The following is a 19,043-nucleotide window of genomic DNA, read 5'->3' on the forward strand; positions in this document are numbered from 1 at the left end:
TATACATAAATAGGCACTAAAAAAAGTCTTCTCACAGCAAAAATAGCAACCATACAGAAAACCCATAATTATATTTAAATGGCAAAGAGGCAAATTTATTTTTTTGACAAACTATATCGTTAGCACATAGGACTGATCTAGAATAGGAAGATGTACAAATCTATATATACAGTTATACACAGCGACGTCTGAGGAAAATCATAGTCATAATTAATCTGACAAGTCATCTCTATGCTGGCGCATTCGAGCGGCCCATGACATATTCGCTCCAGCAGCATCCTTGCTTTTACTTCTTCTCTTCAGTTCTGACAGTTGAGATTGCCAGCGAGTTTTCCATTCGCTTTTTTGTTCAACGACCTGATGGGAAAGCAAGATCTTTGATCAGTACTTATAACAAGAACACTGTTCTAGCTGCCATCGCCCCCACTTTCCCTTTTCCTCAATTAGAAAGGAGAGATCTCTTTGAAAATTCTAAGTAAATTGGACAACAGGACAAGCAGCAACAACCAATCCTTATCGAGTACCAATCCTTATCTCACTCGATAAGATCAGCTACATATATTACACAACTTCATTAAGCTTGATCAAAAACTACTTTTTTTAGAAATTTGGTTGATCAAAAAGTCTCTTTTAATAACTTTGGCTAAGATTTTTTTAAGTCTCTCTCAACTCACAATTCACTCTCCTTACTATCGCTTTCAAAAATCTTCTCTGCACATGACCGAATCATCTTATACAATTTTCAATCATCTTTTTCATTATAGGTAATATTTCAATATTCTTTCATATACTATAACTTTATATCTTGTCCTTTCTCAATAGTCCACTCATCCTCCTTAACATCCTTATTTTTGTCACTTCTTTTTTCTTATGTTGTTCTTCTAAGGTACAACATTCACTACCATATAAGATATATGGCCATATTGCAGTATAATAAAAAAAAAAATTCAGCTTAATGGATATTTTATAATTACAAATAATTCTTAATATTTTTCTCTACTTTAAACGCTCAGTTTGTTTTTTGTGAGTAACATCTTCACATTAAAAGGTCTTTGTCTCTTTAAAATGCATGATTCATGAAGTCCATTAGTGGGACCTACTTATTACCATGATAAAATAAAATATAGTGCTAGTATTATATGAATACAGAAATAATCAAGATTACATAGTTAATCTCAAATGAGGATACTTTTCATCGTTATTATAGTTATTATTATTTATGCCCTTTGACACTGTTAACTAGTACAAACTTTTAATGTGCAGAAGAGCAAATTACACATTTTATAAAATTATGAAACACTTATTCAGTTTTTGTAGTGGTGAGCTGGGATTGAAGTAGATATATTAAAAAGAATGGAAAAAGAACTAAGGCCAAAATAAAAATCAAGAAACAATCTATTCAAACCAGGAAAATGTCATAAGGAAGGATCTGCTATAGCCCTCATATTTTATAAAAATATAATTGATTATGGGTTGGTAGTACTAGGTACAGTGGCAAAAGTCAAATTTGTAAGTTGTAATCTCAATAGACATAGAAAATGATAATATAAGTTCACAGCAGGAAGAATCTGACATACTACCATGGAAAAGAAATATAACTTGTACTTTTGATGTACTGAAGAGCCAACTATACATTTAATATACTACTATTACATTGCACTTGTTCAAAATTTGTGGTGGTGAGCTGAGATTGAAGTTGACGTATTCAATAAAATAAAAAGGACAAAAGACAGAATAGAAATAAAAAAATGATTTATTAAAATGTCATAAGACAGAATCTGCCATAGTCCACATAATTTATAAAAACAGAGTTGATTATGGGTAGGTGCAGAGCAGAAGTTGAATAGGAGCAGTTTTAACAGACATTAAATACTAAAAAAGCTAACATCAAGAAGAATCTGTATACCATCATTAAAAAGAAATTCCAGCAGCAGCAGGGTGACCACTAGAGCTGCAAATTTTTTGAACTTAAAGAGAAGGAGATAGTGCAGAGAGGGAATCATGTTCCCATTACTATATTAAATTATAATAAGCAACCAGAAATATCAAATAACAGAAATGAAAAGTGCAGGATGAAGTAATTTCCATTCCAGGTCAAAATTGTATGATACTCAACAGTTCATTTCTTTGTTTCCTGACTGAGATAGGGTAAACAAATCAGTACTCAAACAATTTAAGAATTTATTAAATGGCAATTCAAATTTTGAATCACCAAGCTACTTTAGAATCGTGAATCCTCACTCAAATCATAAGATTTAGAAATGCAAGGAAAAATAGCCTGATGTGTATATAAGCTAAATAGTATATAGTCTTCAATGTAATAATTATAAACTAAGAATTGACAAAACAACTAAACCATTAATCTCACAAAATAAAAATCATAAGCCATGTGTCATACTACTGTTCTTATTTATCTGTGCAGAAAGAGAAGGAAATTTTAGTTCTTATTTATCTGGTCATGTAGAAGTTCAAGACAAAATGAATTACTATTCTTCCACCAATACCCTTTTATTCATTCAAAATATTTACACTATTTGAGTAGTTCAAGAGTGTAAAAAAAAATTAATATAGGGTAAATAAGTGAGTTCAGCAATTAATTCCAACAAAATGACTGGATTCCTTGGTCTGTGTTATTTCTGCACTCTCTGGACAGATAAATAGCAATGGAGGTAGTATGTCATAAGTCATAACAAAAACAAAGCAATGATGTAGCCAAATAAGTGCACATAACATGAGTGAGTGACAGTGCGAAGACTTTGTTTCCAAAAAATGAAAACATAATAACAAAAATAACGCTACTAAATGCACGCTGATATAAAACAATTAGGGTGCATTCGGTAGCACTACTTTTATTCCTTTTCATTTAACAATTTAAGTGTACTTTACTTTTCAATATCTTTGATGAGGATACCCCACCCCCAGCAAATCATTGAATTGTGCAATTCGAAAGTGCTACAAAATCACACTAATTCATGCATGTAATGAACAATCCAACACCATTTGCAATTCGTCACTTAATACGAATCACTGCTCGCTGAATCATCAAATTGAATCGCGTGATTCTAATAACAATTTCAAATACAAAGTAGTACCACCGTACCACTTTGATTTTGTGAAGCACGTTTGTATCATCCAACTAATTACCGGAACAATTAAAGCTGAACTATTTATAAATATAAGCATAAGAAATGTGAAATAGTGCAATTGCAGCAGCAATAGTGCAATTTACGCGGTCTTTGCAACCATCTCAGAGCCACAATTACGAGGAGTTATGTGATTAAAGGGAAAAAGAGAAAAGTGAAATACCAGATGGTGGTGTCTACGAGCGTTGAAGGCAAGGCGAATGCCCCTGGCCATGTCTCTATCATAGATGGCTCTGAGAGTGGGATCAGACAAGGTTTCGTAGGCCTCCTGCACCTGAATAAATCTCTTAGTGTACTCCTCGACCCGACCCGGAGGAGACACATCCGGGTGGTACTTCCGGGCGAGTTGCTTGTAGGCTTGCTTGATCTCCGTCAACGAACCAGATTCCGGTATCCCTAAAAGCTCGTAGAAGCTCGTCTCTTCCTCCACCACCAACCCATCTCTTAGGCTCGCCTTCGCCTTCGGAAAGCCCAACCCCACCACGATTGCGCTCATGGGCCTGCTGGGCCTCACAAACACCGCCCTTCCGCTTGGGACGCACAACCCACGGTCGCTTCCAGGGATCATTAAGCCATAACACCGCATTCTCTCTCTCCCTCTCACTCTCAATCTCTCTCTCTCCTCATTCAATTTTAAACGTTCCTTTTTCTAGTAACCATAATAAATGAGGCCAACCAAGGATTTTCATTGCGTCCACAAACTCGGTTCACAAACCCTGCCCCTACTTGAGGATATTAATTCACTCAAATTTTTTTTATATTTATTTGTAATTTTTTTTAACTTACGTGTTTAATATTATTAGTATATTGGATTATATAATATTTAATAAAAATTTATTATGCATAATTTTTAGGATTCAATATAAGCTTATACATCACTTCCATGTCATTTTATTTTTAAAAATATTTTAAATTTAATTATAATTTTAATCTATATGAATGTTACATATTTTGTAATAGTTTTTATAATTTTTTAAAAATTTAGTTCTTAAATATTAAAAAGTTAATATTTAATTTATATTGTTAATTTTTTTTAATGTTAAGTAATAAAAAGTCAACTAATTATTGTTATGTATTGTCACCTTATTCAATTTTTTTAATATTTTATTATTTAAAATTAATATTTATAATAAATTTATGAATATATTTTAAATATTTATAAAAAAATTTCATTGTAAAGTTCAACAAGCATCTTAACAATAGACTGAATAATCTATATTTTAATGAGAATCCTAATACAGATACATAAAATTTATCATATGAACATACAAAATCAACAGAATAAGAGTTTACTAGAAAGACTAAATTCTAACAAAAAAAACTTTATAAAGATCTATTACAAAATATGTTACATTTATAGTAACAAAAAAAAACAAGTTTAAAATATTTTAAAAATAAAATGATATAAAAAATTTGAGTTATCTCTTAAAAAAAAAGAAGTTGACAACAAAAATTAAACCTAACTTCTTAACATTTTATATACTAAATTCTAATAAAAAAATTATTATCACAAAATATGTTATATTTATAAAAAGTAAAACTATAAATAAATTTAAAATATTTTTAAAAATAAAATGACATGATAGTAATACGAGAGTCACTTTCCGTAAATCAATTTAAAATTTAATAGAAGAAAGGTTAACAATAATAATTAAATTTTAATATTTTTATATTTTAGTGACTAAATTTTTTTAAAAAATTATTATAAAATATGTTATATTTATATACTCTAATTACATATTTAAACTTAATTTTTATGATGTCATTTAAATTGTTCTTATAGACAAATTTATTTATTTTTTTTAAAAAGAAGCTAACGAGTAGCTTTAAAATACAGTTTAGGAAATAAAAAATAAAAATATTTTATTAAAAATATATAACTATTTTCAATTTCATGATTTTTAATCTAAATTAGTTTCAATTCATCCTAATATAATTTTAACATAAATTTACTATTTATTTATTCTTAATTACTTCTCTAAAGATACCCATAAAAGTGTGCAATATTCATAATTATATTTAGTTCAATTTTTAAGTAAAAAAAAATCATTTCAACAGAATATAAAAGTGATATATAATTCAGTTTTATTTAATTTAAATATAATAACAAAATAAAAATAAAATGATATTTTGTGATTCTAATTATTAATTTTTTTATTTTTATATGTTTTTATTTTTCTTCTTTCTATTTCTATATAATTTTTTAACTTTGCAATTTTTTTTGTTTTTATGAATTTATTAAGAAAGCAAAAGAACAGAGATCACACCAATTAAAGTGGTATGAATTTGTTAATAAAACGAAAGAAAATTTTATTTAATTGAGAGAAGAGAGTGAAAGTCGAGAATACATAAGAGCACAACAAATCTATGCAAGTTATAATAAATTTTAAAATATTTTTATATAAAATTCAATTTAATTCGATTTTATATGAACAATAAAAATGAAAAACTAACAAAACCACGATTAAAAAAATATAATCTTCTGGGCTTTCAATTTTTTTCAATGAAAATAATTTGCTTCAATTTTTAATACCACAGTAGCACAAACGACGAATCTCAACAGCCTCAAGTTAGGTATTCGTTTTCGAGAAGTTTATTTTTCAATGAAAAAACTATTTACTATCATAATTAAAAGTAAAAATAGCATTACTATTTTATGTACAATTCTAAAAGAAAAATAGAAAAAAATTATATTTTTTTAATCATGATTTTTTAACTTTTTATTTTTATTGTTAACTATTTAATCTGTTATTTAACTATAAATTATCATATTTATAAAAACTATTAATTTCTGTAGTAATTAATATAAAAATTATATTTATACTATATTTTAATTAATAATATAATTAAAACAAAATTCAAACAATTATAAGTAAGACCTGTCTTTTATTTGTCATTTATTATACATACTCACAGATGTGATATTGAATAGAAAATTAAAAAAAAAATATCTAAAAAATTAAAGAATGATTTTTTTTTCTTTAGTTGGTTCAATTTTACATACATAAAAAAATTGTCAAGACATAAAAAATCTATAATTAGTTGATTTATCTCTTTAGTTCCATTTTATTAGTAGTTGTTTGTCCAATTTCTTTAAAGGTAAAATACAAAATACCTCTTGTGGTTTTTATATTATTTAAATTAACTTCTTATAATTTAAAAATCTACTAATCAACTCCTTGTAGCTATCATTGAAATAACATTTATTTTAAGAGACAATTAATAGAGAACATATTACACATTTCTTAATATTTTATAAACTGAATTCACTTCTTAGAAATGAACAACAATAGGACAAATACAAACACCATTAAACAACAACAAACCAACAACTTCAAACTCTTCACCTCATGTTCCAATTTTTTCTTCCAGACATTCCATGGTTGCTTGACCTTCAACAGCTTGGTTCCCAAAACTGCTTATATAAGGTGGTGACTTTCGATTAATTTGATTACACTAACACCAAAATCTACATTCACATCATTCGCACATAAAATGCAGCATGTCTTTAGTAGGTTTGTAGGAATCAACAATTTTTACCTTAGCTTTCCTTCCACATTCACATAGCTTATAGTAACATCTCAAATCCTTACTTCCACCTCCACTTCGATAACAAGATAAAGATGCAAAAGAAGATATTGTAAAATAAAATTTCGCCAGTTACAAATTATATGCTGTTAATTTCATTTTTTTGAAGGAGTAAAGCACTAATATCTTCTATCACATAGCGGATTCACCTTTTCACGGAGGAAGAAGATAATAAGAAAAGAGAATATTCAATTCCTCATCTTAAATTACTCATAAGGGTACAATAGTAAAATATGCTAGGATAATTAGTCTTTTCTCATAAAAAAGTTAACTACATTACGTTTGCATTTTACACGCAAACAAAAAGTTAACATGTACAATTATAAACTGCAGGAAGTTTCATTGTATTTTACCCTTTTATTATTATTATTATTATTATTAAGAAACCGTAGCATACACAATTTTACCACCATAGAGGAGATGGGGCGGAAAGAATAACTAAGAACCTGCTACTTGCAGAAGCAAGCCATGCATACACCAAAATGTTGGTCTAGAAAGTAGGAAAAATAACAGAAGATGAGGAGAAAAAAACGATTATCCAAATTTATCAACAAATGGTCCGTGCAACGATAATCCGAATCGTCCAAATTTTCCAAACAAGAATCAAATCAAAATCATAAATAAATTGCAAGAAAACCAGAATCATCCATCCACAAAAGTACTCCTAAAAAACTCATGTTCTGATTGTTGTTGGCCCTCATTTTGCATATGCTATTAGTAGTTTTCATTACTAGAAAATACTCAAAAAGTTTATAGCACCAATAAACTTTAGGATAAGGTGGACTAAAAATAATTAATGAGGTTGATGGATTTTCTTACATAACTGGTATGGTGGGCTGTGTTTGATGCAATTATCATTCTGCATTAGATTAATCTGACGAATAATTTTTTGAACGCAGCTTTTCTTATGGACCAAAATTTTTCTTTGTATAACTGAACTCATAATTTAAAATCTTAAATAAGCATGCCCAAGAAAAAAAATTGAACTAAACCGAACTTCAAGAAGAGTATTCTCCTATTTCTCTAGAGAACCTTAGCGCTGCCTCTCTCTCCTTCTGTTAACTAGCAGCTCACTCTCCATTATTACAAGGTGGAAAACTCTCTTCTTTTTCCCTCCTCTTTTACCAAGGTTTTTCTTCTCTTTCTTTGTGAACTTCTTTTTAATGGATATTTCCACTCATATTTGGTGTGTGTGTTTTTTTTTTTTTTTTTAACACGAGAGTTTTTCTGTCTAAAATACTTTCTTCTTTTTAAGTTTTTCATCTTCAACCTCGTTATCTCTTCTCTCATCATTTTTCTATATTATAATTAAACTTGCTAGAACTCCACCACATCGTACCATTCTTTCAAGCTGCTTTTTTGTGATTATTTTTAGTCTTGATAGTCTAAGCTTATTTTTGAGCTTGTCCTAATCTGAAAGTAAAAAATAAAATAAAATCTTCACATCATTCAAGTTGAGTCTTTATTCAATAATTTGGCATCGATAATCTAACTTTGTTTTGGGGTGGTGCTAATCTCGAAGGAAAAAAGAAGGAAGAACGTATATTTTTTTCCTCGGGTGTAAGCCTAGTTCTTATTTTGTTACATCTTTAAGAATGTTAAATTAGTGTAGTTATGAGTCGGCTTCATTGTAGTTTTTTTCTCTTTTATTTGATTTTTTTATTTTAGTCTTTCTATTTTTAATTACACAATTTTAATCTCTCTTTTTTTTTATTAAGCAAATACATTAAGTGCAATCCAATTTTAACAATTGATAGTATGGCCTTCTTCCTCTCCTCCCCACTACCCAACCTTTGCCACAAGAAGTTCAAAAGCCCAAAAGATTCTTCCTTCCTTCAACAATCTCACCAAAGAAATCATCCTCCTCCTTATTTGTCATCACCTGCTTATACCATTAACTTGGAAGAGCGGAGGAGCACTGTTAAAAATTAGATGACAATTTAACGAATAAATAAATTTATTAATTAAAAATAGAAAAACTAAAATCACGTAATTAAACATTAAAGACTATAATTAAACAAACACAGAATTGGAAGACCAAAAGTACAATTAAACCTATTTTTTTATGTATATATTGTATATTGTTGCAATGCTCTTTTTGTTCAACATTCTTAATTGTAAGTGTCATTAGGTATTTTATCTATGAAATTTAACTTTAAAAAAAAAAAACTGACTTCAAACATAAGTAAAAGCACGGTTAAACTCAGCTAATCGAACAGGCCTAGACTTTGATAGAATCACATAAAGTCGAGTTTGCACGTTTACTTAGGGAGCGGGGAAAAAATATCCAGGAAGACCAAAAATAGAATGTTTCATTAGGGCTGGTGGGTTTTCTTTTTTTTATTACGTGTCTGTCATGCTGCAGCTTATTTGCACCTTAAATTTAATCAAGTCAGTGATAGGTGACAGAAGTTAATTGCAACGCTAGATGTGAATTTGACTGTGTCATGATAATTAATCTCCTATTTTATTTGTGCACAATTATTAAGTTGAAATGCTTTATATTTATTATTTTACAAACATTATGATCAGTTTTTTTTAATATTATCTTAGCATTAAGAGAGGTCTTCCGAATTTACAATTCAATTTTACAAATTGAGTCTACAAACCCTCCATAGGTCTACGTAATCTGCGACAAGCTTGATAAAGAGCCTCTTAAGAGGAAGAAACTGGCTAATAAAAGAAACTACGCAACTGTCCTACTAAAGAAAAAACCTTTTAACTAACGAGCCATAGCAAAAAGAGAGCAAATACGCCCACCACACTACGGGAAAAAAAAAATCTAGGGTTGGAATTAACTAGATTGCACGTACTTCGCATTTGCCACTTACATTTCAAACTCAATACATCGACAGACATATTTTCCTTTTTTATGAATGGGTTAGTCTTGCAACTATGATATTAGGATTCTTTTCGGGGAAAGAAGACATATATTCGAGAAAATACCCCCAAATGCCAAAATCAACATGCAACCTTTATTTTGTGGCATATTCTTCAAAGATTTAGTAAATCAAATCTGAGTATTACAGTTTTGAATGCTCTCAGGAATGATTCCACCATCTTAACATGTTATGCTACTACCCTCAATTCTCCATATTCGCCAACACAAATTATAACTGAACCACTAGTGATTTGTATGTGTTTAAAGGGCACGCATCAGAAGGTTGAGAGCTCGACAAACGGATTATAACCTAGAAAGGTAATGCCCATTTCTTTTATTACTAAGAACACTTTCCGTTAAAGTCTAGACGCCAACTTGCAAAGGCATAAAATTGACAAATTGCCATCGATGACAAAACCAGTTGATGCGGATAGAACAAATGATACGGAAATCTAACCCAAAGGAAAAAGAAAACTAAAACACCAAGAGAACTTCCAAGAACAAACTTCACAATCATCTGGTGATGAGAATTTGCTGCTGCCCACAAGATCATCATATCCAATGCTTTAACCTAACCAGAAAAAGGAAAAACGGGAAAAGAAAAGGGTTGGCAGGAAGGGAGAGAAAGTGGGAGGGGGGAAAGATGAAGAAAAGAGTGAAAAAGAGGGGGAAAACTTTCAGTTTTGATCCACCAAAAAATAAATATCCCATATGTCCTCAAAAGAACAGAAAAAACCCATTAGTTCTCCAGAGTCTCTCAGCAAGAAGTTCATTCATGAAACCCGAAGTTTAAGTTGATACCACGTCATATCAACACAACAAATTAGATGTGATCCACCAAAAAAGTAAATGTCCTCAAAAGAAAAGGAAAAAGCCAAAAGTTCTTTAGCACCTCAGCAACAAGCTCGTATTTTTCAAAACCAAAAATTAAGTTGCGACACCATACCAGATCAACACAAAAAATTAGATCTCGTCCACAGAAAATATCCCTAATGTCCTCAAAAGAAAGGAAAAACCCAAAAGTTCTCCAGCACCTCTCAGCAACAAGCTCATATTTTTCAAAACCACAATTTAAGTTGTGACACCATATCAAATCAACACAACAAAGACTCATAACACAATCATTGAGATGACACTGAAAACCAGTCAATCAGCAAATTATTGTAATGAGGTAAAGTGTAGAATCATCAATGTGAACAGGACAACATAAAGAACTAAATGAAGAATGACATGACTGACAATTAAATCGAACATCCTACACAAATAGTGGAACCGCCCAATAGTTTCATGGGGAATTACCTGTTGAAATCATTTGCATTTCAGCATTTACTTAAGTAAAAACTGTAACTCATCCAATTTGCGCAAATTCAACATGATGTAACTCATTGCAGCAACATCCAGGTTCAGTTGACCTTTATATAGAAGCGTTACCTAACCATGACAATTTCTTGGGGAAAAAAGGAAAAAGGAAAGAAAAAAGAAAAGGGAAAGAAAAACAAAAGAAACGAAAAAAAAAATGCAGGACAATATAAGACACCAGATGATGGTAAAAAAATATAGGTAAACAGTACTTAGAGCAAATGCATTCATACATAATACAAAAGCTAAGCAGCCCCCATTGCTCTCATAACACTAAATGGAAGAAAAACAGATATGCTCTAAACCATAGAGCATCAGAATCTGACAGCATACCTTTGTTCACATAAGAGAAAATCAACCCAGCATAAGTGTATCTCAAAGCTCCAACAGATTTCAATGAGAATAACCTGCATTTGTTTTGGATATAACATGCCCACCATACCACAAAACATGAGTAAATGAAACGGAACCTATGGTTGGCCACATCAAATAATGATGCTTGCCATAAACTAAAAAATCACTGTAGAAGGTTCAGTTTAATATATTATTGCTATCCTCAGCCCAAAAAAGTTTTAGTTGCATATAATCGGACACTGGCTAAAAGGGTTTCTCCCTCCACACTGTCATTAATTCTGATGAACTATAAACCAAAAGTATTCAGATTCCATCAAATTAAAAAATATATCAAGACTCAAACATGGCAAAAATTACCTTTAATAAAAAGAATAGTATACTTAACATTCCAACATACATCAATCAAGCAGTAAAAGAAGCATGATATAAGCGCTGCATGGGTGATCATGTCAAAAGCAGGACATTTCTTGAAACCTTAAACCATATCAACAGCTGTGGGATTCCACACCCGATCTTTTCCAACCCAACCTGCAAAAAGAAATAAACAATGGAAGATGTTCATAAGCCAAATAATTTAGGCATCATCCTCTGAGAATTGCAGTCCTCCTAAGAAGAAACAGTATATTCCTTGGAAAGAACTTGTTCAGGAAACTTAAATGAGAATATGCTCTTATCCCATAACCATTGACAGGAGCAGAAATCTTCAATCACAGACAAAACCATGATCAGTGCTTTCAAAATAAGATTATACTCTAGTGACAAGAAATCATATCAGCCTCTAGTGACCCGCTTCTCCGATCAGCATTTATAAGCAGGGATCTTCAATTATCCTTTTAAATGCTTCCGATTCAAGATGAAATAAAAGAAATCTATACTCATAGCTATATTGTTAGCATTATCAAAAGCCAGCTAGAATCTTTGATGTCAATTAGATCCACCACTCCTGAAAGCACAGAACAGAACCAAGCTTTAATAATCACGCAAGTGCAAAGTCAAATTTATTCTATATTTAAGTTCATAGTCGTTACCAAGCAAATTGGCTTAATGTTTTTCACTTCCCACTTCTTCTGCACATATCCATCCTGTATCAAAGAGGATTCTCAAATTTGCAACACATAACATAAACATCAATGTTTAACAATAGGCTTTTCCATACCTGGTCTATCATCAGCTCTTGCATTTTCATTTGACCCTTCTGACTTGTAGTTATCATTCACTGAAATCAGCATCCCATTATCATTCCGATCTGTTGAGTCCCTCACATTTATAATTGGTTCCTGCAAGGCATCTCCAAAGAGTTTTGAATTTTCTTTTCTAGTTGCATTTTCTCCATCATTCAAGCGATGCTTAACTTCTGCAGATCCTGAATGAGATTGTGTTTTTCCTTTCGATTTTGATTTTGATTTAGATGGGGTCTTCTCTTGATGCTCTGATTTTCCACTTCTATTTCCATATTTATCACTGGAGTGATGCTTGGCCTCAGGGGACTTTGACCTGGATTGTCTCAGTTCAAAACTGCTATGGTCCAAATTTTTGTGGGGTGAAGTGCCTCCTTTGTCATGCTTACCTTCTATTGATATTGACCTTGAACGCCTTCTATCACAATGCTTTGATTTCTTATCTCTACTTTCACTCAATTTATCTTTAGAACGATGCTTCCCTTCAACAGATTTTGAACTGGTCCTTTTAGTATCATGATATTTTGACTTTTCATTTTTGCTTTCATCCTCTCTGACGTCAGTTTGATCCCTATTTTCTGTAGATCTTGATCTGGAGTTCCTCTTATCATTATGCCTTGATCTTCTATTTCTGTTTTCATCCAATCTCTCAGGTGAATGGTGCTTATCATCCACAGATCTAGACCTTGACCGCTTTTTGTGCCTAGATCTATATTCATCCACTTGTCTTGGGGATGATCGGCTCCTTCTGTGAGGCTTCTCATCCACTGATGCTGACCTGGATCGCCTTCGCTCTCTCTGTTTAAACTTTCCATTCAATAATTCATCATTTTTGCTTGAGGAGTGAAGCCTATCATCTGAAGATCCTGATCTATTTCTCAGTTTTTTCTCATCAATCTTTGGAGAAGACCTGCTTCCTCTGCGATGACTTGGAGAGCCAGAATCAGCACGTGACTGTTTCCTTCCTCTATAGGGTGAACTTTCTCTATGATGTTTTGGAGAAACAGAAGATTTCCGGGTATAAGGACTCACACTCCTACTTCTGTTTCTTCTTGAGTAAGATGAACGATGATCAAGAGATCTATCCAAATCTCGTCTTCTGTATCTATCACCATGTTCCCTATTATCTCTATAGAACCTCCTTTCCCTTTCATAACTTGAATGATGATGAGATCTCAATGGTGATCTTGACCGACGATCCTTAGAATGATGAGCAGGAGAGTAAGAGCGAGACCTCCTCCTTCTCCGGTAATTGATAGGAGATCTTGACTTCGATTGTGATCTTCCACGAGGGGGAGAAGGTGATCTGCCAATGAAAACAAAATTTTAAATGTAATGTGGACAGAGAACCTTGTAAAGAAAAGCAGAAACTGATAAGACTGATATAAATATAAAATAAAATAAAATTGATACACTAGAACAATTTCTTTTCACCACAATCTATTTCAAAATAGCCAAGAATCCATGATCTATGATAGACTAGCCAATTGTAAGGCCACCAACAATATGTTTCTTTTTGCCACAGAAGACACCAGTTGATTCTAAATACAAATAATTCATCCAGCCCAATTATCTAGGAAGTAGAAACTTTTATGTTGAAACCTATAATAATCCAGGACATTGTGTTGGTCTAAGGACAGTATCCTGTCAGTCATTATTCATTAAGTCATGAGCTCAATTATGTACGTCAATTGAAATTCATATCCAACAGAATCTACGCAAACAAGGAATGCAGACCAAGCAACATGAATTTCTCCCATGTCAATTCATCCTTTAATATTGCTGTTCGACCTGAATGACCTCCAATAATGCAGGAAGCCAGGAAGGCACATGACCCTATAACTTAGCATCTTTGCAATGCAGGAGTAAGTGGGGAAGTGGCTTGTGTACCATATACCTACTATTCCTGATGTACAAACTACAAAGAGCATCAAATAAACAATTTCCAACAACATCCCTTCTCAAACCATGAACCATAAGTATATAATCTGAATTCTGAAACTGCAAATGAAAGATCCAAGACAAGAGTTGCTTTTCCATTCTAAGTCCCTGGGAAAATAATCTGGAATTCCTTACCTAGCCCCTTAGAAAATATCTTGATTGAAAGCATGCCTTTCCTACATATATTACAATTTACTTTATTATCTTCAGGAACATTAATGTCCTATATACAATTCAGATTTTGGACACAAATCTTAATACAGCAGAGAAACTCAATTTCTATTTAGTTACAATAATTTCTAAACACTAATCACAAGGGTTGGAAATACACTTCTGATACGTTAAGAGTAAAATACTGCACTACTTAACCTCATGCTTTGACACATTAAAACTACAGGCTTCTATGTAATAGGCAAAGGTAGGGTAGCTCCCATAAATAAATAATATTTAAAAGCAAACCCAGTACTAGATTTGTGTTATGCAAAGCCTAGTAAAGCAAAACAGATGTGAACTTCACAGCCTTTAACACATACATTTCTGACCTCTTTACTCAATTTGTGACATCATAGGTTATTCCAAGCATTACAATATATGAGCTCATGATTCTTAAATTTCCCATGTAAGACGTACTAACTAACAAAAATAATCAAAGAGTTGCAGCAAGTAAAATTGTGAAATAAAATAAGACAAGAAGCACCCATAGAATATATATTATCCTCAAAACAATTGACAAAGTAATCAAACCTGGATTTCTGCTTAGTCTCTTTCTCTTCACTTTCAAGTCCAACAGGTTTCAATTTCTTACTTATTTCTGCGGCTCGGGCTGCAGCTAACTCTGTGGCAGATTTCATAGTTGCAGCTCGGTTAGCAGCCTGCTGTGCAGTCATAGTTTGTTGCATGAGCAGTGCCTGCTGGAATTGCATCTGTTGCATTGCAACAGCTTGCTGCATCATCAAAGGAAGAGAGGATGAAGCAAGTGAAGAATTCACAAGAGACGGTTTCTGCGGAAGTGATTTTGCCATTTCAACATTCAGAGGGCGTCCCCCAACATCTATGTTGTTTAATGCTAGAGCAGCAGTCGCCTCCTCAGGCTTTGAGTATTCTATATAAGCAAAATGCTTTGAATCAGTGATTGTACATTCAACAACAGTGCCACAGAAGCCAAAGAGTTGTTTTAGCTGTTCCACTGTGAGAAGAGGGCTAAGATTGCTAACTTGAAGGGTTTTCTTCAATGCATCATCCTTACTAGATTTTTCAGGTGAACCTGATTGTGGTAGCAAAAGCATTTATAAGAAAAAATCAGGAAACAGTAAAAACGCAACAGCAGAAAAGAATGTTAAAGAAAGGCACAACCAATCATAGTGCAAAATCAAGGAGAAAGAACATTCATCATGTTAGAGCTGTGAAATGAAGAACATGCCACCAATACAAAACAAAATTAATATAACAACAGCATACCAGTGGAATCTTTTGCTGACTGAGCTTGCACCTGAGCTGCATGTGCTTGAAGAGCTTGGGCAGCAACTATGGCCTGAGCTGCAGCCATTGCAGCAGCAGAAGGCGCCATAGGAGCTTGGCTAAGTGTTCCCATTGAGGTTGTCGCAGCTAAGGCAGTCATTAGCAAATTATGAGGTGGGTGATTCAACTTACAATCAACTTTTGCACAGCGCCCATTAAGGTAATCACGACAAACTTCCCCAAGTGAGGCCCCAATTCCTGGCAAAATAGCACCCCCAGAAGCCCCAGCAACAACCCCCGGAATCATTCCTAACAATCCTGGGAATGCGCCCGAAACTGATCCAGAGTAATTTGGCATGTTAGGCATAGTTTGATTAACCAGATTTGGAAATGTTGATGCAGGAGCTAAACCCAGCAGCCCTCCACTACTATTACCTGCAACAAAACAAATCAAAGGACTGAAAATTGACCACCATGAAGATTATTACAAGCCAAAAAAAAAAAAACAGTTATATGTGCAGCCACAACCAAGGGTGTATACAGCACAACACAATTTCAAAATGAAAATGCTGAACCTTAGCAACAAATCTTGTTATTTATCACAAATCGAGTGGAACTTTCTTTTCAACTCGGATATGATACACAGGAAAACAAATCATAGACATAATGAACAACTTAAAAGAAGCACATGTGAGCAGTAGATAGAGAAAAAGAAGTAAACACAAAAGCAGAGGGTTTGGCCATGTAGTACCTGCTGCACTGAAAAACACAGGAAACGGACTTCCCATGATAGGCTTCCCATTACATTCAACATTGACCATATAATTCCCTCTCTTAGGCACCACATAAGTAACAGTATAAGTTCCATCACCCATATCCTTCACAATCCCTTCTTGGTCAGACCCCCCAACCCCCAACCCTGGCGTCACTTTCACCTTGATCTGCGCACCCCCAGAGGAAACCTTCCTCTCGTCAGCATCCTTAGTCACCACCAAAAATGATGACGGAGCACACGCCGTTCCGCCCGCAATCCCGGTCCCCGCTGCGGTGCACTTGGCCGGATCCACAGGCCCAACGGGCTTCTGGGCCAAATCCTCATATTCATCAGATTCACTGTCCGATTGAACTGTCCCCCTTTCGCGACTCTTCTCCAAATCCTTGAATGTGGCCTCAAACGCAGCTTTGGCTGCCGCAGCTTTCTCGGCCTCGCTCTTCAGCTTCGCCTCCTCCGCTTGCTTCATCCAAATCGGTTTCGCAACGGCCGAACCCCGATCAGCCATCAACCCTAGCTTTGAAACAAAAAAAAATGTCACCAAATTCGGTGATTGAAATCTTCGATAAAAACTGTTTACACTAGAATTAAGGATGAGGCCAAATACGAAACAAGAAACCCTCGAACTAGTGGGGGGAAAGCCCTATTCGAAAAGCAAAAGAAAAAACTATTTGAATCTAAACGCAAGATATTTTTAAAATAAAAATAATTTCCCAGATTTGGAAAAAAAATATATGAAAATGATTGTTATGGGTTGAGAGAAGATCGGAGAGAATGAGGGTAGAATGGGAAAAGAGTAAGATGGGGGAGAGTTCAAACTTGAAATCGTACCGGTTCGTTCTGACGGCTAAGTTTGGTGTTGCGTTGGAGCTTTTGGCTTTGGTTTCTTTTTTCTGACGATGGGAGAACGAATCAGAGTTAGCAACAGGGTTATAATGAATGAGTCACCTTTTCGTTTTTTTTTTTTTAAATAAATAAACATTCTGCAAAACTATTAAATCAAATAATGGTGAAATACAATTCATCTTGATGTCATTTGAAATTATATGTTTGATGTAAATTTTAATATTATTTTTATATTAAGTATTTTTAGTTAAATTTTAATTTCTTTTATAATTTATGCCAAATAGATTGAATATTTTAATCAAAATGCATTAACAATTTTTTTTAATATTTCAAATCTTAATGTGTTACAAAGATTTATTAATGAAACCCCCTACGAAACATGACCACTAGATTTCTTCTCTCTTAAATCAATCAAGATTTTATGGACATGCCAATTTTAGCTTTGGTGGGTCGGAATAATCGAATTTGATTTGACATCCTATGCACCTTCAAATTGGAGGTGAAGGAATGGGGTTTAAAGGCATGCTTGCAATATTAAGTAGTTAGACAAGTAGGAGTGAATATTGATTAGATTTATATAAAATTCATCTAAATCTATTTTAAATTTAATTATGTAAATTGAATTTTAAATTAATTTATATTATTTTTTTAAAATTTAGATTAAAATTAATTTTAAAATTTAAATTTAGTTTAAAATTAGTTTTAATAATATATTTTCTCAGTATAGCAAGATTTATATATATATATATTCATAATATTTTATATTTTTATTTTATTTAATATAAATTAAATTATATAATATTATTTTTTGTAATAATTAAAAATATTATTATAAGATATAAAATTTACTTACCATAAAATAATTAAAATTTATTTTTTAAAATACATTTAATATAAAATATTATATATATATATATATATATATATATAAGTAATACGATAGATACTACAAGAAACAAAATTTATCAAACTGAAAAGCGTATATTTGGTCACATAAGGCTTGTAAAGGGACTTGGAGTGAACTACTACTGAAAATGAAAAGCCTATGTTTGGATGCAGGCTTGCATAAGGGTGCTGAGCAAACCACCAATAGATTAGATGTCTAAATAAAAATAAAAAAAATCAGATTTTTAAATCTAATTTATTGTAGTTATAAATTAGATCGTTAAATCTGGGTTTTTTTAAATATTCCTACAGCAGTACCAAGTCTCAATTTACCCTTACTATCTAAACGGTCTCTAGTTCCATTGAAGCCAAAAGATGGGCTAATTGATAAAAGCTTGATGTCCTAAAAAATCTTACACTTGGTGTTAGTTTTGATAGTGTATATATTACTTGGTACCATTTTGATTTATTTTTTCAGCTAATTTCCACTGCAAGTTGGTTTTGTGGACAATTTTTACCACCCTCAATCTTATGTCATCATAAAAATTAGTTAGTTGTTAGTTGTTATCTGTTATATACATTAGTTATTTTAGTTTTATTAGTTATTATCTCAAGTTGTTTTTATATCTCACTTTTTC

General features: G+C 32.4%; 2 protein-coding genes across 14 annotated transcripts; both read right to left on the reverse strand.

Annotated features, from left to right (window-relative positions):
* LOC113858598 (chaperone protein dnaJ 20, chloroplastic-like) lies at window positions 1-3,797 on the reverse strand. The gene is made up of 2 exons (XM_027491300.1): window positions 3,307-3,797; window positions 1-357 (listed from the first exon to the last, which is right to left on the reverse strand). Exons 1-2 carry the CDS (start codon window positions 3,727-3,729, stop codon window positions 211-213), a joined length of 570 nt encoding a protein of 189 aa, XP_027347101.1. The 5' UTR covers window positions 3,730-3,797; the 3' UTR covers window positions 1-210.
* A 4,148-nt stretch (window positions 3,798-7,945) lies between these two features.
* Window positions 7,946-17,620, reverse strand: LOC113860252 (serine/arginine repetitive matrix protein 2). Of its 13 annotated transcripts, none has more exons than XM_027492968.1 (10): window positions 17,506-17,615; window positions 16,654-17,191; window positions 15,903-16,337; window positions 15,189-15,708; window positions 12,482-13,809; window positions 12,354-12,407; window positions 11,723-12,268; window positions 11,305-11,378; window positions 10,912-11,059; window positions 7,946-8,649 (listed from the first exon to the last, which is right to left on the reverse strand). In XM_027492968.1, exons 2-6 carry the CDS (start codon window positions 17,180-17,182, stop codon window positions 12,367-12,369), a joined length of 2,853 nt encoding a protein of 950 aa, XP_027348769.1. In that variant the 5' UTR covers window positions 17,183-17,191; window positions 17,506-17,615; the 3' UTR covers window positions 7,946-8,649; window positions 10,912-11,059; window positions 11,305-11,378; window positions 11,723-12,268; window positions 12,354-12,366. The 13 variants fall into 13 exon arrangements, with proteins under 13 accessions (XP_027348769.1, XP_027348767.1, XP_027348771.1 ...); XM_027492966.1 differs by having other exon boundaries at window positions 8,414-8,649; window positions 11,683-12,268; XM_027492970.1 differs by having other exon boundaries at window positions 8,418-8,649; window positions 16,654-17,187; window positions 17,506-17,575.
* Between the last annotated feature and the right edge of the window lie 1,423 nt (window positions 17,621-19,043).

Source organism: Abrus precatorius, unplaced genomic scaffold (genome assembly GCF_003935025.1).
Source record: "Abrus precatorius isolate BTA unplaced genomic scaffold, Abrus_2018 Scaffold2, whole genome shotgun sequence".
Lineage (NCBI taxonomy): Eukaryota > Viridiplantae > Streptophyta > Magnoliopsida > Fabales > Fabaceae > Abrus > Abrus precatorius.

Excerpts from the sequence above, each read along its gene's own strand:
- LOC113858598 (XM_027491300.1), bottom strand. The coding sequence starts at position 3,729 with ATGCGGTGTTATGGCTTAATGATCCCTGGAAGCGACCGTGGGTTGTGC. Across the intron at positions 358-3,306 it reads CTCGTAGACACCACCATCTG|GTCGTTGAACAAAAAAGCGA; the intron begins GTATTTCACTTT and ends CTTTCCCATCAG.
- LOC113860252 (XM_027492968.1), bottom strand. The coding sequence starts at position 17,182 with ATGGCTGATCGGGGTTCGGCCGTTGCGAAACCGATTTGGATGAAGCAA. Across the intron at positions 16,338-16,653 it reads TGTGTTTTTCAGTGCAGCAG|GTAATAGTAGTGGAGGGCTG; the intron begins GTACTACATGGC and ends GTTTTGTTGCAG. Across the intron at positions 15,709-15,902 it reads GTCAGCAAAAGATTCCACTG|GTTCACCTGAAAAATCTAGT; the intron begins GTATGCTGTTGT and ends TACCACAATCAG.